Source organism: Manacus candei, unplaced genomic scaffold (assembly GCF_025592945.1).
Source record: "Manacus candei isolate 608988 ecotype Guabito, Panama unplaced genomic scaffold, ASM2559294v1 h1tg000034l, whole genome shotgun sequence".
Classification (NCBI taxonomy): Eukaryota; Metazoa; Chordata; class Aves; order Passeriformes; family Pipridae; genus Manacus; species Manacus candei.
The window spans coordinates 15,454,813-15,480,070 of NW_026138082.1; the positions used below are offsets into that span (position 1 = coordinate 15,454,813).

At 37.3% G+C, this 25,258-nt stretch overlaps 1 protein-coding gene across 5 annotated transcripts in view; it reads left to right on the forward strand.

Annotated features, from left to right (window-relative positions):
• The window catches only part of ATG5 (autophagy related 5), a 74,783-nt gene that overhangs the window by 22,029 nt on the left and 27,496 nt on the right, over positions 1–25,258 (forward strand). For all 5 annotated transcript variants that reach the window (XM_051792426.1, XM_051792424.1, XM_051792422.1 and 2 more), the window contains exon 6: positions 11,139–11,233. In XM_051792426.1, the coding sequence (XP_051648386.1) occupies positions 11,139–11,233 (95 nt within the window). The remainder of the gene's footprint in view (positions 1–11,138; positions 11,234–25,258) is intronic.

Here is a 25,258-nt window from a genome sequence, read left to right on the forward strand (position 1 = left end):
AGCATTCACAATCCTCCTTTATACTGAAGTCTCTAACATGAACAGGTTGCCTAGACATAGGTAGACAGAGCTAGATGCTTTCTAGTGTTTCCACCATCTTACATTAGATGTCCTTGCGTCTAATGAAAACCATTACACTCGGAGGGAGCAAACTTGGAGGTTTCTTTTTATTGCCTCCTGTTTTCCTTCCTCCTCTTAGCCTCAAAATAAGTCATTTTCTGAAAGATATGTAAGGTCTAACTAAAATTCAAAGTTAAATATCTGTAAAAAAAAGACTTTACTTTTAAAATTGACATTTTTTAGTTATTGAGGGGCTTTTGTTTTGCAATTTAAAATGCTTCTAAGTTACTTTCTGCTAGTACACTCCTGAATTTGACAGATACATTAATATAAAGGTTCCTGTCAAGAAAAACTTTATTTTAGAAAAAGCATAGTACAGGGTAAGTAAAGTAGGTTAGCAAGTCATATGGTGTTATGCTGCTCTGTTTTCTTGTATATAAAGAGAGCATAATTAGGAGATGAAGAAATCAAAATATTAAGGCTGTCTAGACTTGGAGCAGAGAGCTGGAGGATGAGTAAAATTGTCAGAAGTCCTTTTTCTTTTGACTTACTCAGGGAAGTCTGTAACAAGCCCTGCTGCTTTATTCCTACACAACCTGTGGGTTATGTGTTTCAAAAATGGATTACACTTATTTGTCATCAGAGCTTTCTTTTTAGAGTGACAATACTTACTGAGATCACCTGCTTTTTGAGTACACAGAAAGCTTAGATTTTGTAGGATATATGCATTTTCATATTTGAATAAAGGAAGTAGTTCATCTTGATGATTTTTTTTTCCCCCTAAACCTTTTTCAGGTAAACTGGTAACCTAGAAATGAAGGGAGGTGGTGTTAAGGAAACAATGTATTTAAAGTAAAACTTCTAGTTTGTATGTACCTGTAGGAAGTGAAAAGAATGTTGTTAAGATATAGGTCCCTTGTGTATGTTAGAAGAAAGCAGGGAGAAAAGGCATTTCTGGATCTGATAAATAATCTGAAGAGTGCTTTCTCATACAATTTTCAAAATGTCCTTTTAACCTGCAAAACATAAGCAATGCGCTCTTATTTCTTTATCTTCAGAACACTACTTTGCTATAAAAACTACTGGATAAATTACAGCATAAATGTATTAAATATACTGATCTCAAACCTAGTCATATAGATTAGGAGGGGGATGCCCCCTTTTTTTCTCAGGTTACATCTGTAACTCAATTTATAGTGCAGCTTATAAATTAATATTTTTTTAAACTATAGTTTACAGCTAACTAGACATAAAGAAGTTTGTCCTAATTGTTCTCTGGTTGTAGACACTGCTGTTGGAAGTTATAGTGCATATAGGCAAGCAGAGTTGAATTGACTTGATTTATTTACATGATAATAGTACTAAAAAGGGAGTGGCAGACTTAGGTAGCCAACCTTGAAGCCCACACCACTGTACTTGACTATTACTATACCTGAGGTCGTTATCATGACATTTACTTTTGCAGAGAATCCATGTCTGATTTAGCATGGATGCGTCAAAGAAAGCTATTTGTTTTTTACGTTCAAATTTTGCCACTGCTGCTGCTTTCCTGCCAGCTGAACATGAATTTGGAGTGTATGTGAGATTAATGGGCACATGGTGTGGTGCAGATATTTCCCATAATGACTGTTACATAATTGCAAGGCAAGATTATGACTACCTCAGATATGTACATTCATGTTGAATTTTGTAACTTTACTATCTGCAATGTGAAGAATATTTTCACATATTTCTGTAGCTTCTGCCACATAAAGTCAAAACAGTTCTAAGGTCTTGTCTCTGCATATCTGATAGTTACTCATGTGTGAAGATAGTCTAAAAAGTTTAGTAAACTTGTGTTTCATCTTCAGTGGTGGATTTGTGTTACATACCGTGATTTTTCAAAATACCCAAGTAACCTAAGTGTTTAATATCAAGAATGTTTTAACTGTGCCAATGTGTAAAATGGAAAATAAAAAAAAAAAATCTGCCATGTCAGTATTTCAAACTGTGTTCTTATAAAGACTGTCACTGAACTGTAGTAGTCAGCAAGAGTCAAATACATATGTGAGTCTTCATGAAGTCCTTGATAGTTCTAATTATCCATGTTTTTATCATACAAGAAGAAGAATGGTGAGTTTAGGTGGACTTAGTAATTTAGAGACAGGTCTTTAAATAGCTAAGAAATTATAGCAATCAGCTGTAAGTAGTGTTTCTGAATAGCACAGTAATTACTTTAAAGTGTTTAAAATATTTATCTTTCATGAACGAAGCTCCTTCATGCTTGAGGCATACCACACAAAATTTACTTTTTATAAAATTTGTTACAAATACTCACCAGTTAGAACAATTACATATGCGTGCAGAGTCTAAGTCTTCTTGGAAACAATGTGGAAGTAGAATTTATGATGCATTTTGAGAAGATTCTTTTTTGGCTGTACCAGTTAAAAGCAATGCTTGTTAGAGCATGAGTCGGTAGAAAATATACTTGTTTTAATGTTAAGGAAATACACTTTGTATCCCTGACTTGCAGCTGTAGCTCTCTGTACTCCACACTTTATTGGATAATGTGTGTGATGGGTTAAACCATTAGTGAGTTTGTCAGTGACTGAAAGAAAATGTTCGTGGGAACACTTGGTAGACTGGAGAGCAGATCTGCCATTTAGAGGGACTGTGATGAGCTGGAGCAGTAGGCCAGCTGGAGCCTCCTGGAGCTGACAGACAAGTCCTGCACCAGAGACAGGAAAAATCCCCTTAGTCGGGGCAGGCTAGGGACTGACTGGGAAGCGGCTTTGTGGAAGTGGGTAATGGTGAACAACAAGCTGAATGGAAAGTCTGTTGTGTGGTGTTGCATAAATGAAGATTAACTAGAGAGTTGCTCTAGTGCTTGTGCCCCGCCCTTGGCTCAGGACTTCTAAAGCTGCCCTGGGAGTGTCATGTCCTCTTTGAGACCCCAGGACAAAAGAAATGTGGGCAAACAGAGAAGAATTCAGCAGAGTGCTGGTAGGATTATTATGAGCTGGAGAATATGCTCTATTAGAGACTGGAGGGAACTGCCCTGTTCAGACTGAAGATGAAGAGGCTGAAGGTAGATCTAATAGCTGCTTTCCACTACTTGAAAGAAAGACTTGTAGAGCAGATGAAGGCAGACACATCTCAGACATGTCTCTGTTGGCATTGGAGGCAGTTACCAAGAACAAATGGTTAAAAGGTGCAACAGGAGGAAGTCTGATGAGACACTGGGGAAGGGGGCCAGGGGTGAGCCAGGCAGGGGAATGAAAGTGCTTGAGTGGAAGCCCATGAGAACAGTCAAAACTTGACTGGGCAAGGCCTTGAGCAAACTCATTTAACTTTGTGGAAGCAGGTCTTTTGGGGCAGTGGGAGGAGCTATTATTCCAAAGCTTGACCTCCAAAGGCACTTCCAAACTAAAGTTTTTCTGTGGTTCTTATACATCAGTTAGAGAGTCTTTGGTCTCTTAGTTAATGCTATGGTTGGTTCTTCCCAAGTACTTCAGTGGTTGTTAGACAGTGGTGAACCACTGAAAACAGACAAGTATTGTGATTTTTAAACTTAAGGATTGGACTCATTTTTATGCAAACTGCAGATTGGTATTGCTTGCATAGAACTAGAGATACAATTTAATTCCAAGCAGCTTTTTTTTTTAATTTATATCACTAAATTGTTTTAAGAAGAAACCTTGAATAGTCCAGACAAAATTGTGCATATGTGCTATCCTGAGAGCTACACCATTTTGTTCACTTTTTTGGCTTTCTAAAAAGATACTGGAATATAAAAGCCATTAATTACAATTTCCTTTCTAAATTCAAGCAGTCTTTACCTTGTTTTTACATTAATTCTTTCTGTTATTTAAATGCTCTCAACAGCCTTCTTGAAGTATATCCAATTCTAGAGTGAGTACTCTGATAGCAGTTGCATCTCTGTCAAATATAGAAACAAAGTAATTCCTTACTATTAAGGTATTTTTGTTGATAAATTTAAAGTGTGTGGGGGGAATTTCTTTTGCCCAAAATATTGCAGTAGGATCTCGATTTTAACTGTCTGTATGCTGTTACCAGAGTGTCTCATTGCAAATTGTTTGTAGATGTAATTTTCCATGCTGTCCATACACATAATTGTGTATGCAGATTTAAAGCTATGCTGCAGTGCAATGCATATGTTGATGGCAAGCACTTGAGCAGTGCCCTTTACCCTCTCAGTGATCCATCCTGTTGTGGAGTCAGGCGGGTGAAAGAGATGTGTCTAATATCAAGATTCACATGAAATTTCAAGTTGTTTGAAGCACAACAGCACTCAAGTTTCAGAAAATGACTGTAAGAGGCTAACATGAGTGAAATTAATTTTTCTGGTTTTCTGAAGAATGTTTCAGGTGGAGACTCAGGGGCAAAAGAGACCCAGCTTTCAGCCTATACTAATCCTTTGTTAACACTGCTCAATAGTAAAAGGTTCAGCAGTTACTCTCTATTAACACTAAACTATGATGGAACTACCAAGAACTTTTTAATGTAACTGGTATAAATTTGGATTAATTTCAGTGACTGCTAAAGGATCTCCAGTCTTGCCTAATGGAGGAAACAACAATTCTCAAAATGTTTTCCTGTAACAGTAATTTTTTTAACTGCTTTACTGGGCACTTTAAAGACATGAGTAATGTCACTGATAGGTCTCTGAACCCTACATGCATAATGTGGCATACTGTATTTGTAAATTTATATTTGAGGTTTAATTTGTTGCTTAATGAATTTGTGTGCTGACACTATTTTCATGGATTAGACATTGTAGTTTTGCCAACTCATACTTGTTCTAAATATGTAAATATTGTTTTCAAAGCTCTCAGATTCTGTGCATCTCTGTACTAATGAAAGCTAATGTCTGTCTGGCATTTGGGCATTCAGTGCCTGCATTTCTAATAATGAGTATTTATAAATATAAGTTACTTGGTTGATAAATTTTTCAACTGCATCTCTCCTCAGTTATTTGATTATTAACTTTCTCATCTTTGACATAAAATACAGAGAGAAAATTTTTATATTTCATTTTAGGCAAAGTTATATAGCAACCATCACCTCTTGTTTAAGAAATATTAGTGGAGTCATATGAAACTTTTATACTGTCACTAATTTCACTTTTGTTTGAATCTTATTGTTGTTACTTTAAATGTTGTAGTCCAAGACTCAGCTATTCCATCACACAACAACCAGTGAAGTATGAATTGGATACTGCTTCCACTTTAGGAGAAACCCTCAAGGCCGTACAGCAGGTGAAAATTGGCAAGGCAGCTGGGGTTGATGGAATTCCACCTGAAGTCTGGAAACATGGGGGCCTTGCACTCCATGCTAAATTTCACGAGTTTGTGGTGCGCTGTTGGGAACTAGGCGAACTACCATCAGACCTTTGTGATGCAGTCATCATCACTTTGTATAAGAAGAAAGGAATTAAATCAGACTGCTTAAATTACCGTGGTATTACTCTGCTCTCCATTGCCGGCAAAATCCTGGCAAGAATACTTTTGAACAGACTAATACCCGCTATAGCAGAAGAAATTCTACCTGAAAGCCAATGTGGTTTCAGAGCCAACAGGAGTACCACAGACATGGTGTTTGTTCTCAGACAACTGCAAGAGAAGTGTAGGGAACAGAATAAAGCTCTCTATGTAACCTTTGTTGATCTCACCAAGGCTTCCGATACTGGGAGCAGAAAAGATCTATGGCAGATTTTGGAATGTTTAGGATGTCCCCCCAAGTTCCTTAAAATGATCATCTCACTCCATGAGGATCAGCACGGACAAGTCAGATATGGTGATGCACTTTCTGAGCCCTTTCTAATTACCAATTGTCGTGGTTTGAATCTTGTTTTCCCCCAGAGGCTAAATTAAGTGGTAGACCCCAAGGGGTGGAAACCCCTGGAAGTTTTGAAGTTCTGCCCAATGGGCACTCCTGCAGAAATGTAAACATATCACAAGCTCACCGGAAGAGATGAGTTGTAGTTTTGGTTGCAGGAGAAGTGGCCATGTTGTGAGCCACGAGGAAGGGGCTCTGAGCCCCACAGGGTGGCTTTGGCCCCCAGCCCCCAGCGGGGGCTGCAGGGACCTGGAACAGCATAAAGCTGGGCTAGGTGCCTGTAGTTATGCCGGGAGATGTTTTCTCCATGGGCGCAGAGCGGCAGCCGGCACTGGCCAGAGAAACGGTGGCAGAGAGCCAGAGATAAGAACCTGAACCGGGGGAGCAGCAGAAGCAACATGCAGCACCAGAGAAAGGACTCCTGGAAGACAGCTGGGAGAAAGAGAGCCAGCAGCCTGAGAGACAGAGTTCTGGGGGTAAGACTGTACCAGCCCCCCAAAACTCCTTTGAGACCTCCGAGAAAGGAGGAGTAGATGGATTCCTATTTTAGAGGAGCCTTGGAGTATGCAGCACCAGAGAGAGAGAGGAGCTGAGAAGCTCAGAGCGTCCCGGAGCTGGACCGGGACGGCCAGAGGAATGCGGGGGGAGTTGACCTTGGCTCCCCCCCTTGCACTGCTGCCACGGTGGCAGCCTGAGAGACAGGGCACAGAGGCCCTGCAAGGAACTGAGTCTCCTGGAGATACCAGACCGTCACGAAGACCCCCCTGAGTCTTCGTGATATGACGTGGTGAAACGACCTTGTCTGGGGTTACGAAGCCCACGGAAGACCCCTCGGTTGGAGGCGATGGGGCCGAGAGAGGCTTGAATACCTCCCTCATGGATGCTGGCAGAAAGCCAGCTATCGGCTGCTGCATGTGGAGAAGACAGACAGACTGCTGCCTCAGAAGATGCTGCTGCTTAAAGACTGGAAGGGATCTGTCCTTCTTTCCCTCCTGGACTTTTATTTGGAGGGGAGAAGAGATCTGATCATTGTAAATACATATGTCATGGTAGAGATAGTTTGTGATCATGTGTATAATGTGATATGGTATTTATTTGTACAGTCATTGTAATATATTCCCTTTCCCCCACTTTGAGTCTGGTGTGTTTTGTCTGGAAAAAACCCATCTCACATTAGGTTGAGATGTGGGAGGGGGGAATGGAGCTAGGGGATTGGATTTTGGGGCTATCTCAAACCATGACACCAATGGTGTGAAACAAGGCTGCGTTCTTGCACCAACCCTATTCACAGTCTTTCAGCATGATGCTCCAAAGGGCCATGGCAGACCTCAATGATCAGGACGGTATCTACATTCGATACCGTACTGATGGAAGCCTTTTCAACCTAAGGCGACTGAAGGCCCACGCTAAGACTTTAAACCATTTTGTCCGGGAGCTGCTTTATGCTGTTGATGCCGCCCTCGTCGCTCACACAGAAGCAGCTCTGCAGCGTTTAACATCCTGCTTTGCAGAGGCTGCTGAGCTCTTTGGGCTGGAAGTCAGCTTAAAGAAGACAGAAGTTCTCTATCAACCTGCACCTCAGGAAGTCTTCCATCATCCCCATATCACCATTGGCCAATCAGAGCTCAAATCAGTCCAGCAGTTTAATTACCTAGGTAGCCTCATCTCCTCGGATGGTAAGATTGACGGAGAGATAGACAACAGGTTAGCAAAGGCATATAGTGCTTTCGGAAAACTCCATAAAAGGATGTGGCGAAATAAACACTTGAAGAAAAGTACCAAGATCAGTGTTTACAGAGCCATTGTGCTGTCTACTCTCTTATATGGATCTGAATCATGGATCATCTACCGCCACCACCTGCGACTCCTAGAATGCTTCCATTAGCACTGTGTCTGTACAATCCTAAACATCCACTGGTCAGATAATGTGACTGATACGTTTGTTCTAGAACAAGCAGCAGTCACAAGTATTGAGGCCATGTTACTGAGAACACAGCTGCGTTGGGCAGGACATGTCTCAAGGATGAAGGACCACCGCCTCCCTAAGATCTTGCTTTATGGTGAACTTGCCACTGGCTGCCGCATGAGAGGAGCCCCGAAGAGAAGATACAAGGACTCCCTGAAACAACATCTCAGCCTTGGCCATATTGATCAACATAACTGGTCTACTCTGGCCTCCAGTCGGGAGGTCTGGAGACACACCATCTATAACGCAGCTGTCTCCTTTGAGAACGCACGCAGGATCACTCTCGAGGAGAAAAGACAACGCAGAAAGAATCGTGCCTTGCAGAATACACCATCTAAGGAGTCTTTCTGCAGTGCCTTTTGCAACCAGACATGCCTATCTTGTATTGGCCTTTTTAGCCACCAATGCGCTTGCAACAAACGTGGGTAGAGCCCTTCCCAAATCTTCGTTTGCGAAGCCCAGTCACAAAATATTGTTATTCAGATATGAACATCTGTCTTTTGCAAGTACTGTTTTTTGCTAATATAGAAACTCACTAATGCTTCAATCAAACACTTTCTTAAAAACAGATGGATCGTGGAAAACAAAAAGTAATTGGTTTTGACTGTTATGGTAGTTTAAATATCATGCAGACTGCATAAGCTTTTCAGGAGCGAGCAGGAGGGAGGGAGGCAAGTGTGTAAAATGCTTTTGCTGATCGTTTGAGAACTCTTTCTTGTTTACTGGCTTGATGAAAACTCAGTTTTGTTTTGATTGTCAAAGTTCCGGCCAGCGTGTTCTGTCTTTGTCATTTCTAGCCAATGAACTGATTAGTTCTTGTAGCTCATCATAGCATTAATAGCTTCCTGAAGTCTGTTTTGCATAAACAGGGGGTACTGTGAAATGAAAATTGGAGAATGATGAGTCCTTTCACTTATATTTTCAAGGGGGGCTGGGGGGATTTTATGTGTTTGTGTTAGGGCAGATTTATTGCTGTTATATTTGGAAACTACAGAAACTATTAGAAATTTAAACAATACATTGTCTTAAACATTGTCTGAGTGTTCGAGAATAATCTGAGAAATACAACTTTGTAAATTTACCTACCTTAAATAAAATTACCTGCATGCTTTCTGGGAGGTAAGGAAGCTGGAATGAGGAACAGAAGTGAGTTAACTGCACGTTACCATTGTTTAACGTTTTTTGTCTTTCAGAGGCTCACTTGTTTGCCGTATATGCCACAAGGGTCAATATACTTTGTCTTATAAGTCTGTTATTTATTCAGAATTTCTAGTTGTTCTGATCTATAAGATGTGTCGCTTATCTCTGTTGAATTTTGAGGACAGTAAGCTGTTCACCCAACTTTCCTAATTACTGTAATATATATGAGTGTTAAACAAGTAAATGTAGTTAATGTTTGTTTTATTTTTTTAAAGTAGGATATATCCAAATATGTAGATTCCTTATTTAGGTCTGCTGAAACTCACTAGCTTAAGTAGGTCTCAGTTGTTTTGTTTTGTGTATCACGATAACAGTTTTATCAACTGAGTTATAGTCAGAAGTAGTAATTGAAGTATAAATCGATTGATGCCTATTGTAGGATGCCTATCCATACATTTATAGTGAAAACTGTAAGCTGTTCTCAGTGCTGTCTCCAAGGATGAAGGAATTATGCTAAATCTTCACTTTCCCACTGACAGAGTTCCTGAGGAGGAGGCAGTCGTTCTTTGTGCCAGACATTGTAAGGCTAAACCTCTGACTGTGTAGGCTGGGGTTCCCAAATGCAGGATTGCTTGAGTACATTCTGCTCCAGGGTTGTCACTGTCACTGCCACTTCCTAAACTTCCCAGCCCAGTGAGCTATGGGGTAACACCCTGTGTCCAGGCAGCTTGTCATCTAGGGCAAGTGTCTGCATGGTGGTGCTGACTGCAGCTCAGGTAAGTGCCTGTCAAGAGGCACTTGCTGCTAATGAGGAAACAAGGGTGTGGAAGTACTTTCTGAGATAAGTATTGGGAAATGCTCCTACAGAACACCTGGCAGGAGTTTGTTTACAGTTTCTTGGAAATTCTTGCCTTGTGTTACATTCGGTCAGGAAAAGCAATGTGTTAAACCCTGCAATATATATTAAACTATGCCTTTTAGTACACCGACAGGCATCTGTGCAGTATGCTGGAGTGAAGCAAATCTCAAACTCCTTTTGTTTTGTCCAGTTGCTTCAATTTTTATCAGCAGTTTCGGAAGCAGGCAGAACCTTTGTCCAGTGAATAGATTTCTGAATTTCACCTTGCTTCAGGGGGGCTGAATTCTCTTGTGGGTATATGGCCCAGCTTCTTGAGACTTGTGGCAAAGAGGGAAAATTGGAGACTCTGTGTTTCTTCTGAAGAAACACACACTTTGGTGTCTTGGAGAGTTAGGACCTATAAGGAAATTGATCTTTTGCTTTTCCCGATTTATAAAGCTGTCTTCTCCACTAAGACTAGCAACAGCTCTATTCATCTTAGCTCTTTGTGTTCCTTTCTATCGTTTCTGATATTAGTTGTTTGCTTGATTTGAATAATTGATTTGCATGTATAAAAGCCTTTATTACTCTTAGACCTATGCTGTTCTCAATACATTTGAAACATAATAAACTATTCAGTTCTTGTAATATCTGAACAGGATGAAATGGTGTGCTGCCTCAGGCTATTTTACTAAAACTAGTTACTTGGATAATGACAAAATTGTGTTTCAAGCATAAATTTTTACTTTTGGGTTGTGTCATGAATCTGGCAGTATATTTTCTGATTATATCATACATTGTTGCAGATTATTTTAAGATTTACATATCCAAATGTAAATGCCTCAAAAAGTTTTTCTCTTGCTTTGGTTTCTCTATACTTTACACCTATTGTTTATCTGTAGTTAAGAACAATTAGATATTTTTAGCAAATTGTGAGAGAGTGTAGACCAGTAGCAGCAGGAAGTGGAGAAACAGGCACTGTTAATTGAGGTAATGAAATCCATAATTTATGGCCCAATATTTCCTTAACAGTGGGAGATAAGATATGAATTCAGGTTGCTCTCTCTTTCAGTTTGATAAGTTGCCACATCACTGTTTTCATAGGAGAATGCAGATGACCTACCTTTGGCGTCAGGCAAAATAGGGAAGAGAAATGTGGGGAAAATAAATTCAAAGATAGGTCAAACTTCTGTAAGAAAAGTTTTCATGTTGTTCCAATCATGTGTCATTTACCTTTTTTAGCTGAAAAAGAATATATGTTACTAATATTAACAAAGTCTAATTTTACTTTCACAGATAAATTTGAGCAGTTTTGGGCAATAAATCGAAAACTCATGGAGTATCCTCCAGAAGATAATGGATTTCGATACATCCCCTTTAGAATTTATCAGGTAGGAGACAATGAAATAAAGACACTTTTTCAAAATGCTTCCACTGAGGTGTCATATATCATAATTTGTTTGTAGAATTACGTGTTCTCTTTTCTAACATTATGGTAAAACTTTGTATGCTCATATTTGCTGGACCCTTATGTTGCATGAATTAACAAACAAAATAGACTATGTTTATTGTAATAGGTAATAACCATTCATCATGTTGTCATGTGTAATATTTGAGAATGTGCTAAGGCTGGTATAGATGATGTTTGTCTGTTTTAGAAAAAAAATAAAATACCCAAAAAATCTAATTCTGTTATTAAAAATAACTGCTAACTGTGAAGACTGCTTTAGATGCAAAATGCCATCTGAAAGGTCACAGTCAAACACTTCAGGAGCAACACTTTTCCCTCAACCACTATACAGGCCTCTTTTCTTGTTGGCATTTTAAGGTGAAAGTAATGGCATAGGTCTGGCATCTAGTTCTTACCTTTGTCTTCTGATTGTATACCTTACAATCCAATCCATAGCTTCGAATGTTGTTTTTTTTCTGTTTTAATACACCAGCACCCAATTTTTCTCAGCAGTTTATTTAGCGATGTTCCTTGGAATCCTTACAATTTTTTTCCATCCTCTTAGTTTTTGTAACATTAAGGTCACACTGAAGTTCAGAATTATGTGTGGTTAAAAGCTTATACAGAACTCATGTAACCTCTCTAAAGTAAACAGTTGTGCTCTGTTGGAATGTTTTAATCTATTTCTCCTTAGGTTTTACACCTGTAGCTATCAAAAGAAGGTCCTTTATTCAGGGTACTGAATAGTCTGATACTACTTTATAACAGGTTATAATGACCATAGATATCTATACAGTCTTGCAGTGGGATAGAAGTAACTTTTAACGTTACTTGTAAGACATTTACTGTCATAATGAAACTTTAGATTGAGAACGGAAGTCAGTTATTTTGTCAGAGATCATAGCAGATGGCAAGGTTTGTATAAGTATCAAAAAGTATGTATCAAGAAAAGTAGTACGGCATTTTGTTTGGCTGGTGACTAAGTTGTTTGCTTGTTCTCTGATAGGTGTGGGGGTTTTGTATGTCTTTTCATAGAAATCACATAAATGGGTTTGCAAAATGGAGGTTTTGCTGTCAATGGGTTGCAGACCTTTAAGGCATGAGGGAGGCTTTCATTGATATCAAATGATTTCATGCTAGTAAAGCTTTAAAAAAAAAAAATACAATTTGGTAAAATCTGTCCCTTTAACCAGTAATACTTGTCTTGATTCTCATTATCTTTTCGACTGGAAACTCTTAGTTGCTGTAGTTCAAACCCAAAATATCTAAGAATAGAACACCAAAGACAAATAAAAATGATGCTGAGACAGTTTTTGGGAAGGTTGGTTTATATTATTTTCAGTAATGCTGCTCTTAGTATTTGTAAATATTTTTAGTCATGTTCCTCTTTTTAAAAAAGTGGATGCAGGTGTTTCTAGCTTTTTTTGTTTGGTTTGTTGGTTTGTGTACTGATTACTGCTTTATGTATTTAAAGGAATTTTCAAAAAGTCTTAGAAAGGGTGAGATTATAATTTAATTCCAAACAGGGAGTTAATTCCTATAGTTTTAATGGAATTTTACAGTACTTAGTGACAGACTTTCATATGTAGAAGTAACTGATTCTAAAATGTTCTTAAGATGTATTTAACCCCTACCCCGAATGCATTTAATTTCCAATAGTGCTGGTAGAAGTCAGCCTTGCATTCAAATCAGTTGTTTTTTATATCCCTACATAAATACCTGATTTATCCTGGGTTTGTATTGCAGTGGATGTTTATTCCCTGTGTGTTGTCACATGGTATTCTTGTAGATACTTAAGAATATACAGGTGGATGGCAGGAAATGACTAGGCATTGCCTTCAGTAGGGAGACTTCCTCCTCTTAGTCTCCATACCTCCCATTACTCCAAATTATCAGGAGAAAATTCTGTGAAGGGAGCTGTCTAGATTGTTTTTTGTCAGCATGAGATGGATGAACTTGTTTTCCTCCAAAGAAATGTATTAAATTATGACATCAACTAGGAAAATTAGTCTTAGTAGCAGTTAAATGTGACAGCAAAGTTGCTGCAGAAAAAAATGCATTCAGTGTGTTTTTCAGTGGATTGATTATTTTAAAAACTCAAAAGCTCTTTCAATTGTAAAGCTTGTCTATTAAAATACATTTCTAAAGAGTAATATGAATCATACCTCCTGTGGTGACCAAATCTGATGGAGTGTGTGGGAGAAAGAGATGGCAAAAATACGAGCATTGTACTTGGGTAAGTCAAAACTAAACTAACCACAGGTAATTTTAAAAACCCTTGTCCAGCACCTGTTCTAAGTATAGCAGCTTAGAGTGGACCAGAATCCTGGTATCTACTGTAGATGGTGAAGAAAAAGGCTGAGTATCACTAAGGATCAAGTAGTTTGCAATTTTAAGTTAACTTAGATATCTTGGAGATTGTATTGCCAGCTGTCAAATTCTGTTAACTGTGTAATATGGAACTTGCACCAGAAGAAACTTTGGCGTAAGTGGAAACTTCTTCTACCAGAGACAGTTTAAAAATAGTGATTATATTTTTGTGACACTTACTTTGTGTAAAAAAAAAAAGTTCCCCACTTCATCCCTTCAGAGGTGTAAGCTGCTTTGTTTTCACTTGACAGGTGCACAAAATCTTTTTTGCCTTTTTGTCTGATAGTACTGTTGAATAAACTGCATTTTGCACTTGTTCTTTAATAGCAAGAGAGAAAATAATAGTAATGTTTTGAGTATATTTTGAATTTAAGTGTTGTTTTTCCTGTCCAGTACTAGAACTATTTTGACTTGTAGACTTTTAAGACCAGCTGATGTTGTGCAGTCTAATTGAACAAACTATATGACTGATAGATGGCAGGAAGCTTTCATCAGTCTTTGTCTCCGGGCACTGTGATAGGGCATATTAGTCAGGCACTGGAAAGGAGTCTCTACGTGCTGATAGTGACTGCTCTGATGAACCTGCCTGCTGTCCTACGGTGCAGATGAAAGCACCCTGAGTCTCAGTTATTGTACACTTAGTTTGCACTCATCCCCCAGTTTTGGTGTCTTGCTCTCTGCCCATGTCATGCTCACCCTCTCCCTGTCAATCTTCCACCTTTCCTCTGGAGTCTGCCCTACGAGTATATCAGATTTAAAGTTGTATATAACGTTTCATTATTGGGAATAAAATGACAAAAGTATGTGCAAGAAAATGCGTGAAAACTCTTCATGACAAGTTCTGAGTTCAGATTTCTAGAGTTGCAATTGGCCTGGGGCAGGTTGGCTGTTGTATGTTTGCCAGCCCAAAGGGGGATGATCTGGGATTGGTTTTTCGCTTGTTCCTTTATTTGGGTACTGGGAAATGCCATGGTACTGGAATGAGCATTTCCTTTGCCTCTATTTTTGGAGGATTTTGAGTAGTTTCTTGATTTTATTGCCTTACATAGTAGGCCTGAATTTTCAACAGTTTTTCCTATCCCGAGTCCCTTAAGATGTTATGATTAAGTTGTACAGTCACAAATTCTTATGATGTTTGTCTTCCTGAGTAACATGAGTGAAATTCTCCATACTTATATATCAGTTGAATGTAACACTTTGCTCTTTGTGTCAAAGCTGCAATATGGAGATGTCTAAACAGACTTAATTGTTTACTATTACCTAAAAATACCTAAAAATCACCTGTAAAAAGAGCAAAGTGGGAGTGGGAAATGAAATATTTTAAGACATTGTTAATATCTGTCTCAATAAATGAATCAGAATCTCAAGCACGGCCATTTCCAAGCAATTGAAGGTTGTTTCATTCATATTCCCACATTAATTGGCAGAGCTCAGGTAATCAATTGCAAAACCCATTAGAAGTATGCAAATCAGCAGCACAGTTTGGCCCATGTTATGACAACTATTCAAAAACTGATCAAAACAGAGTGCATTGGAAAGATATTGGGTCCACCTATAAAGTTTTCAAGTAATAATGAATCTCCCCTTTTATGTTAGTAGGTTGTTAAATTTTTCTTTTGTTAAAAGTCTCCATTGCATTTCAAGTCTGAATTTGTCTCACTTGAATTTCTAGATTCTGTTTTGACTTACACGAGTTTAAAGTCACCTGACTTTCTGACCTCCCAAGTTCACTTACAGAGTAATTTCAGGAGCTTCAGTTTTCTTTGGTAAGCGGAGTCAACTGAGCTCTTTAAGCCTCTTGCTTACCACTGCTGAAGTTGGATTTTTAGTCATCTTGTCAAACTCTAGCTAATATTTTGATAATTCTCAGGATTAGTATTGAAGTTAGGGAAACATAGAGGCAAAAAGTATAGTTTATAGGATATTAGACCAAAAATATTTCAAGCACTGGTGGAATACAGGTGAAGTTAGCTGCTACTTGAAACTTCAAATCTGAAAACTTTTATGAAAGAAGTTGAAATGTAATGACTATTCAAGCAAAAGAACTAGAAAATCTAGTTGACCTGTCAGCCTGAAGAGGGCAACACAACACAGCAAGTTTCAGCTTTTTGTTGTCTAGCGTAAAATGTTCTTGAACAGACCTGTGTGCAATACCTTATTTGACTTTTTTCTTATTTATTCAAAATTATTTTTTTATAAAGGACTTGCTGAAAATAGATCAATTTATTTATTAAAAATTTCCTTTTACAAGGAGGAAGTTTGGGCAAATAGGAGAATTGCGTGAAATGGTGATTGATTTTGTGTAACAGCTGGGCTCAGATGAATTTCTGTGCTGAAGAGAAACAAATGGATTCTGGTTCATCATCAGTTGAGTACACAGAATGATTTATTCTAATAACTGATGGTTCAGCACTAAAGAAACAGTAACACACTTTCACCAGTTTTAAATTACTTCAAAGCTCTATGAATGAGAAAGTTTAAAAGCTTTGTTAGGTAAATCTATTTTCCTAGTGCCTCATAATTGGGGGGAAAAAAAACCAGAAACCCGTCTATCAGATATTGCATGATCTGTAAATTCTTGTTTTCTGAACTAGATTGTTTTGTTCTGTGTTGAAAGTAATAGCAATTTGACTAGTTGTCACCTTCAGTTGAAGGTCACTGTGACCACAGTTGAGGTTCCAGAATTGCATAAGCTTTTCTTATCCATCTAAGTGCACAGTGAAATGGCTAGCTCAAACCAGCTCTGTTAAAGATGACTTTTTTTACATGTTCTAGGTTAAGGAATGCCCATGCTGATCTCTTAAGAGACTTAAGGAACCTGTGTGGAAGATCAGTCTTGTGCCTTTAACTATCTTGGTACAGGATGGGAACTGGAGCCGTCAGAGTTTAAAAGAAAAATTCTGAGGTTATAAACTGTATTTGGTGTCAGCAATGTGACTAAAGTTTCCATAAATATGCTCAAGTTGTCTGTAAAACTGTCAATCTGCCTAGTTCAAAGCTATAGTACAAGTTGCACAGTGCTCGGGGAGGGAGATGCAGAAGAGATGGGACTGTAAAACCTCGATTTGGGTCACTTCTCTGAGCCATGTTACCAAGCTGGATAGTTTTAAGCTAGCTCGGGCTTGTCAACAGGAGCTGCAGTGAGCCTTCGGAGTCCAGTGTAGGTGGAGCTTGTATACAATGAATAAAGTAGTTTTACTTGTGTGAAAAATAGTCTGTTGAGGTTCTGAATTATATTGTAACTACTTTAAAGCAGTTTAGGGGTATACTGTATTCTGCACATTGGGAAAAGCTGAGTAGTATTTTTTTTTTAAATCCTTTTTTATCTTACCATACATAGCATACTCTTAAATCTCAGAAGAACCTAGGTGTGTAAAAAAACAAGTAGAATCCTAGTAGTTACTAAATCAATTTGTGTAAACGCTTTTATAGATTTTTAAGTCAAAGTACATTTTGACTTGCAATGAAATAATGAACACTTCTGGTGAAAAAAAATTGTCTGTTCCTAATTTGCAAATGCCTTAATCTTACCAAATGTCATATGCACTCCCTAATTGCAAATTGGTAGTTACTTTTTTAGCAAATTGGTTTTGTATAAAACTCTTCATTAGTTGTCTTTTCTTTGAATTGTCTTATGATAATGAAGTTTGATATAAATAAGTTTATGTAAAGTTTGAATTTAAACTGTGAGATTTGAATTCTTGTGGCTGTATTTTCCAAACCTGTTTTATTAAGATAGTACTCTTGTAGATTTATATATCATCCTAAATTTGTTAGGGAAAAAAAAATTGCACTTTTTTTTTACCTCAGCTTTGAATGTTAATTCTTAAGAGTATGAAAACATTGCAAGGCTGTGATGAAAACAGTGAATGAAGCAGTAATTCAGTTGAGTTAGGACTGTGTATGATTACTATTAGATCTTGTAATTTAAATGCAGTACTCTTTATTACATTGCTACCTTTCTTCTGATCATTAAAGCTGATCATTTGACTTCTCCATTTCACTTGGTATAGTCAACACAAACTGATTTGCCACTTTCACCACATGCTCCGTAATGTGGTCAGGTTCTTATTTTGTAGCAAAAGGACTTTGCCTGCCTTACAACTACAACCTGGAACTGTATTTCTCTGAGACTGGCTCTCTGTTATAATAGCAAAATAAAAAAAAAAAACCAAAACACCTAACACCCAAGTTGGTGAACTGCTTTGCTTACAGAAAAAGGGGAAAAGCAGATATGGAATTTTTTTCTTCAGAGAGATGAGGATTGTCATCTCTTAGGGTTATTTCTGTGGCTGTACAGCATAAGCAGTGCCAATTGCTTAGGAATAAAGGTAGAACAAAGCCTGGCCTATGATGATGATGCAAAACTCTGCACAGATGAAAGTCACAGAAGTATCTGATTTGTCAATAACAGTATTCCATCTTGTTTATCCTTTGCTTATTTTTAAGTAAAATAGGTAAATAAAGCTGGTTAACTTTTGCACAAAATTGAGGGTTAGAAAATACAGGAAGTATTCAGGATTTTGGAAAGTGCCAAGACTTCTGTTTGCACTTTTTAGAAGACTGAAAGCGAATTCTATACAGGTAAGTGTGGAATGGAACCAACCTATAAGGAATTGGGATATGACACCAAGTTTTAGGAATACAATACAAATTAACAAAGAAATATTGGAAATTTAGCTGTCCTTGAATATAGGAGTTCCTTCTAGTTAATCATTACTGTCGAAAACTAAGGATAATTATTGAATTTAGTAGTTTGAAGTAGATTGAAAGTGGTGTATGAAGTATTGTACTCTTCACTGCTCCTAAGAAAGGAATATAGTGTTTGCTTATGTGGATGTAAATCCATTTCTAAAGTTGTTTGCTTCATAAGTAGTCAGTACTCCATTTCTTACTTTTATGTGAGGTTTAAGTTTGCATGTGCACATAAGACATTGCAACTGTGAAGAGCACTATTGATTTGTTGTCCCTGACACTTCAGATACCTTGATATTTTGCCAATTGCAAATATGAATTCTTTTTTGGGAAGGAAATGTAATACTTTAAGGTCATGCTTTCATTGTCACTGTCTTTGTCTTTTCAGTGCTCAAAACTGCCTCTGGAAGCTGTTTCTTCTGTTTAGTGTCTGTTATTTCTTGCTGTATGACAGTTGCCTTCAGTCTGCTCTGTGTGTCTAGAGTGTTGACTTTCTTCTGCCTCTAGGATCTGTACAATTCACCTGAGATTAAATAATGCAAATTCAGTTGTTCCGAGAATATAGTGCTACTTTACCTGCACAAGAAAATTTAATTGATTTAATGTCACCAGGTGACAACCAGACTGTGGTTCAGCCATGCCTGTTAGGTATTTTGAGTGTTATTTCTGCAACTTTTTGTGTGGAATTGGTAACAGAACTTTTGGCAATACATACTCTTGCTAAAAATGACCCACCAGGTATAACAAGACATTTACAGTGAGACCTATGATAAGGAAAGCAAAGCGATATCCTGAGCTGCTGTAGGATGAGAGTTGCTGGCATGTTGAGGGAACTGATCCTTCCAGTCTACTCAGCTCTGGTGAGGTCACACCAGAAGTCCAGTTTTGGGCTCCCCAGCACAAGAGAGACATGGAACTACAGGAAGAGAGTCCAGCAAAGGGCCTCTAGGGTGATTAAGGGACTAGTGCATCTAATAAGAGAGAACAAAAAGGCTGAAAGACTTGGGACTGTTCAGCTTAGAGAAGAAAAGGTTCAGGGGGATTTCATCAATGTCTATAAATATCTCTCTGAACATCAGGACAGATATTTAACACAGAATTGGTGTGGACAGCATGATGCGTCTTTAGAAACAGTTACAGAACTGAAGCAGTGTCTTCTGTTCTGAAGTGTTGCAATGTACTCATCCCATTAAGTTTTAAATCACAAATGTGTTAATGGTTGCTTTTTAACTAGGCATATTTTTTCAGGTTAGTAGAACATGTAGGACTTCAACTTTCAAAGCTTTTACATGGTTCTGATTATTCATTGCTCTTACATACAGGTTTTTCTAAAGGATTGTAAGAAAACATTCTCTGCCAGTTTACATAATATGGAAAAGGGTGATATTTTGAATGGTTCTTTAATATTTTTAAAGATGAGCAAGTAATGACCCTCAACAATGTATGGGAGAATTAACTGAAATAGTTGCTGTGTTTCTCTGTAGGTTTATAATAACACTAAACTATTCTTAGTTGTGTAGAAAGTTAGGATAGAACTGCAGTTGCTTCATACAGTGTGCTCTGTTCTAAGAAAGGCTTCAAGGAAGACATGATCAAAAATGGTTCAGTATTATTGTCTAGGCTTAACTGTAATAAGCCCTACAATGTAAAATTTTAACCTTATTCCAGATGTGTTTATAATTCTAGTTGTGTCTTTCATTTGACTGCAGTCTTGCCTAAGATACTAGATAATTTTGGCATTATTACTTACATCAGTTCTTGTCATGATATTTGCCACATGTTATGGTGGCCGTTGTTATGGACTGTTAAAGTTTTCACTGAGAGAACACATCATGTAATTGTCCTTGCTTTTAGAACAGTAATCATTAATGTTCAAAACCCAAAGAATTTCCAGTTTGTGTAATACTGTTAGGAGTGCTTTCAAGAATAACATAATTTTCACTTGATAGTGTGATTCCTTGATATCTGTGATTGATACGATGATTGCCTCCTCATCTAAGAAGTTTTAAAGATGTAACCAAGTACACATTTGTCATGACCATTCATATGCATATGTGCATGTATTTGTAGAATTATCTTAAGCTTCCATATACTTCTGCACTACTAATTTAGGTGACTGCTGTTAGTGTAATTAAATGTATAAAGTGTAACCTGTTTGTTTAATCTTCTTTTGCTGTTGTTGTGTCAAACCTCTTAAAAATACTAGAGAGTACAAAGTTCCTGTCCATCACCATAAACACTTTTAATTTCATGAGGAAATCAAAGCTTCCTTCTTATAACATAAATGCAGAAATTCTAACATTAATTTTAGTACGAACTCAAAAAGTGAAAGAATTCATTTTTTTCCATAGGTTACAATCAAGTATCTATTGTAATTTTTGCAACCACTGAACTAGATAATTTATTAGAGGAATTTAAAATGTAATATGGGAAAACCAAGTAATTTGATTTATTATATATGTTGATTTTACAACTTGTTCTGCAACCCAGAGCACATGGTGTCAGTGATTTGATTTTGTGGTAATTCTAGATAGATGTGTTGGGCGTGTTTATACTCCTTTTTGTCTTATGATTTTTAGTTACGTACTGGACATATAAAACATTACTTAGTTCTTTTATTAAAAAAAATTAATTGATTTTATTTTATTATGAAATGTACTTTTTTCTCTGAAGAGTGATGTTGCAGATAAGCAGTTCAAAATTTTGGATGATGGCAAAAGCAGTGCTTTTTCAAAGCACACAAAATCATAACTAGAGCATCTACTTGGAGTTTGCAGAGGCTAATTAAAGAAATACTAGAAACAGTCTTTTTTTTTTTTTTTTGAATGTTGTTCTAGTCCTAACATTTTGAAGAGTAAAGTAAAATAGAAAATTTATCAAAGGTATAGAAAAAAGCAGTGGAGTGTCTGGGAGAAGCCCTCTATTGCTTGGAAGATTTGAAGAAGAGGAGAAGAGCAATGATTACAGGATAAAGGAATACCACATTGTTATGTTTTATGGCTCTTCTAATAGAGGCTCAAAAAATACTGATAGAATTTGAAAGGTGACATTTCAAATAGATAAAATGAGATCATTTTTATGTGTGTACTTGTTGGAATCTGAAAGTCGACTATCAGCAGAAAAGGATCAGATAGGATTATGCAGCAGCCCATGGACAGCAGGAGCTGGGAGAAACTCCTTACTCTGAGGAGCTTCATCACAAGACCCATTAATATTTAGCTATGTTTGATTGTCCTGTCTCTTTCAGCAAGATATAGAAAGACTTTGTGATGATGATGTCAGACGATGTAGAAACCCTTTTGTTCTCTTCCCCCCCTGTGGTCCTCGCTATGGGAAAATATTAACCACTTGCGTAACTGTAGCAGAGAATCGTGTAATCATCTAGTTAGCATAATCCATACCCTGATTAGCATAACCTGTCCTCTTCATTAACATGTCCTGCCTCCAAGACTTTATATTGTGAAACGTGTATTCAATAAATATTCCAGTTTCTACCCCCGACCTGGGATTGCATAGTTTTATTGACCACTTACATGTACTTTAGCTCGTTCAGCTGAAAATCACCCTTATGGAAGAGACAGAGTTTATTTAAAAAAACCCCAAACCAACCAACCAAAACAACAACAAAAACCAAGAACAGCTCCCACCCAGAAACATTGCTTGTGCCTTCTCTACAATTAAGTACTTGGTGATTCTGGTCCAATATTAAGCAAAAAGGAGTCAAAGGTACCCACCCAGAAACGCCAGCAGAACATTTCAGCACCAGTGGAAGAGCAGTATTTCAGATGGGGATTTGCAGTATCTTGTTTTTGGACAGGCATGGTATTCTGATGGTTCTGTGACTACAGCAATTCATCGTCTTTTCAGCTAGTCGCTTTTACATTGTGCATTGAGATTTTTAATTGAAAACATTTCTACAAAGTAGAAGGCATCTTCTAAAAATATGAAAATATGTTTTTGAGCAAATATTTAATAAAAATTTATTTTCAAGGAGTAGTTAATTGTCCTGTTTTTTCTTTTTTTTTTTTTTTATGAAATAACTTGCATCGTTATGCAAACTTTTATTATTACTTCTAAAGCTTCTTGGTTGAGTTTAAATTGGTTTAAACAAAATGGTTCTATGAAATTAAGAGGGCTTTTTTTAGTGTAAAGTGGTTCATTACAAAATGGCACAGACTATGAACTTGACAAGTTACTGAAAATATGATGGAGTATGTAGGGAAGTCTCAAGTTTTACAGTTTTAGGCTGCCAGCTTATGCACATGTGGGAATTGTAAGAAATTATTTTTTTACTTTGTGTGTTCAATATGTATGTTGACTTTTATTTGTTTGAATACTGAATAGCAGCTGAGTGTTTAGGCAGAAAATGCAAATCCCTTCCTCTAGAAGAAAATACTGGTAACTGTGATTTTTCCGGATTAAAACCTAGCTGTTCATGAGTTATGTTTTTCATTTTAAGATGCATCCTGTATAAAATATCTGACTAATTAAATTGTGGATTTCATGCAGTGTTTGATGTTCTGTTGATTCTGAAAAGGACCAGGCAGACTGACAACTTTTTTTTTTTTCTTCCCCCTTCTCTTGTCAGGATGATAGGAGGAAAAAAGTTAAAATTGTTAGCACAGTATGTAACTGTGTAGCTTGTCTCTAATCCTGGGAGGCTTTACACTGCCTTAAAGGGTGTCTTAAAACTTGCCCTCACCTATATCTCTTGTCAATGCCTCTATACCTGAATAGGTAATTTTAACCTGTTTTTTTCTCACTGTGGTGTAATTTGTTTTCACTGTCGCTTTCCTATCACTGTTATGGTTTAAACTTGGTAAAAAAACAGTGAAGTTTTCATTTGTTCTGCAAAGCATGTGATTTGTGGTGCTATGTAATAATGTAGAAAAATAAGAAATTGCAGTTAAGCCTAAGTTTCTAGAAAATATGTTAATTTAGAGATGAATATTTGCTTTCATATAAATTTAATGATTTGATACTAAATTGTGGATATGATCAGTGTAAAATGCACTGCAATTTTTGGGTCAGGTGATTGTCTTCATGTGCTCATATATTTGAAGCCATTTCCTTTGTAGATGTCAGCAGTTACTGATTGACTTTCACCTGTTGTGTCCTGCAAATGTTTCCACAATCTTTTGAACAGCTCACAGTTACGTGAAGGCTGGATTGTAAAATAAAATCTTTAAAAAGTGCTATGTTCTGTTGAAACTATGATAATTTTAGTAGGAAAAACTATGGATACTGTATGAATACATGCTTTAGGTCTGATGTAGATTATTTAAAAGCATTATCAACAGTTATGCAGTGATGTCTTTGTGGGTTAGATTATAGGTAGTACTTTTTTGCATGATTGATTAAGCAAATATTGTACAAAGCACAACATTATGTAAGCAGTTATTCATGGTGGCTATTCCTTCATGTGTTGTAGTAAATAGAATCACAGACAGTTTGAGTTGGGAGGGACCTTTCAAAGGTCATCTAGTTAAATCCCCCTGCCGTGGTCAGGAACATCTTCCACGAAACCAGGTTGCTCAAAACCGTATCCAGGCTGGCCAGGAACACTTCCAGGGATAGGAATACTAGAGTAGAAAGCTGTAGTCCAGTTAGGCTTATATTCCTACACTTGAAAATGGGTGATGGTAAGATTTTTCTGAAATTTTTTATGCTCCTGTATGACTAAGCTACTTTGGAAAGTTATCCTATAAATATTGTGGATTGTAGGATGGGACTTTTCTTTTGACTCTTTTAATGCAGAAGACATCTGCTGCATGTGAGGGAAGAAGTGTAAGAATGTTGGGGTAATACTGTGCCTGTAGGATTAGATTTGTGAACCACAGTCTTTGTATAAACAACATCTAGTTACTTTTATCATTTTAACATTGATGAAGACCAGTGATTTTTATTTACATTACCACATCTGTGTTGCTTAACACTTAAAATACAAAATTGAATTCATTTTCTGTAATGTTTCATGATAGCAGCTAAAGATATTGTTTTGCAGCAGTCAGCAACTATGTGGGAGACCTGAGAAAATACATCTTTGGCTTTTTATGGCTTTTCCCTCATATTTTTTCCCTCCCTACTATAACTAGGGAAAAAACTGATCATAATTTATTAATAAGAAATGAGAAACTGCAGTACATACTTGGGAAATTTTTATCTTAAAAGTCTGATGATGATAACAACCTTTGCCTGCATACTTCTGGTGTTTGTTTCCACTTCTGCTTCTTCAGATGATAGGCACTTGGGAGCTATGACTAGACTTCTGTGAATACCTCATTATTTTTAAAAATTAAACTTGATACCAAATTGTTTTGGCTATAACAGTGTTTTAAGGGAGTTGCCTTTTTTTGTTTGGTTGGTTTGGGGGTTTTTGTTTGTTGTTTGATTTTTGATTTTGGGGGGTTTTTTTAGTGTTTTGGAAGTACATTTCTTCAGTATAATGTGCTAGAGTTCACTTCTCAAGTGTGGATCTATCTGAGGTGGATCCTACTTGGCTGTGTGCATACCATCATTTTTCAAGTCTTCAGACATTTCATTAGCACTGTTTGCATCCAGATTTTGCTACCCTGAGGACACAGAGAAGCATCATCCCAATTTTAAAAAGGGAAACAAGGACAACCCAGGGAACTACAGTGCCCAGCAAGATCACGGAGCAGATCCTTCTGGAAACTATGCTAAAGCATATGAGGAATTCAGGTTGTTTAGCCAGGAGAAGAGAAGGCTTTGGAGAGACCTCACAGCAGCCTTCTAGTACCTAAAGGGACCTACAAGAGAGCTGGAGAATGACCTTTTACAAGGACATGTGGTGACTGGACAAGGGGGAATGGCTTTAAACTGAAGGATCCATAGGTGAAATCATTCTGAATTCCTTTGCATATCTGCAGCAGAAGTGGGG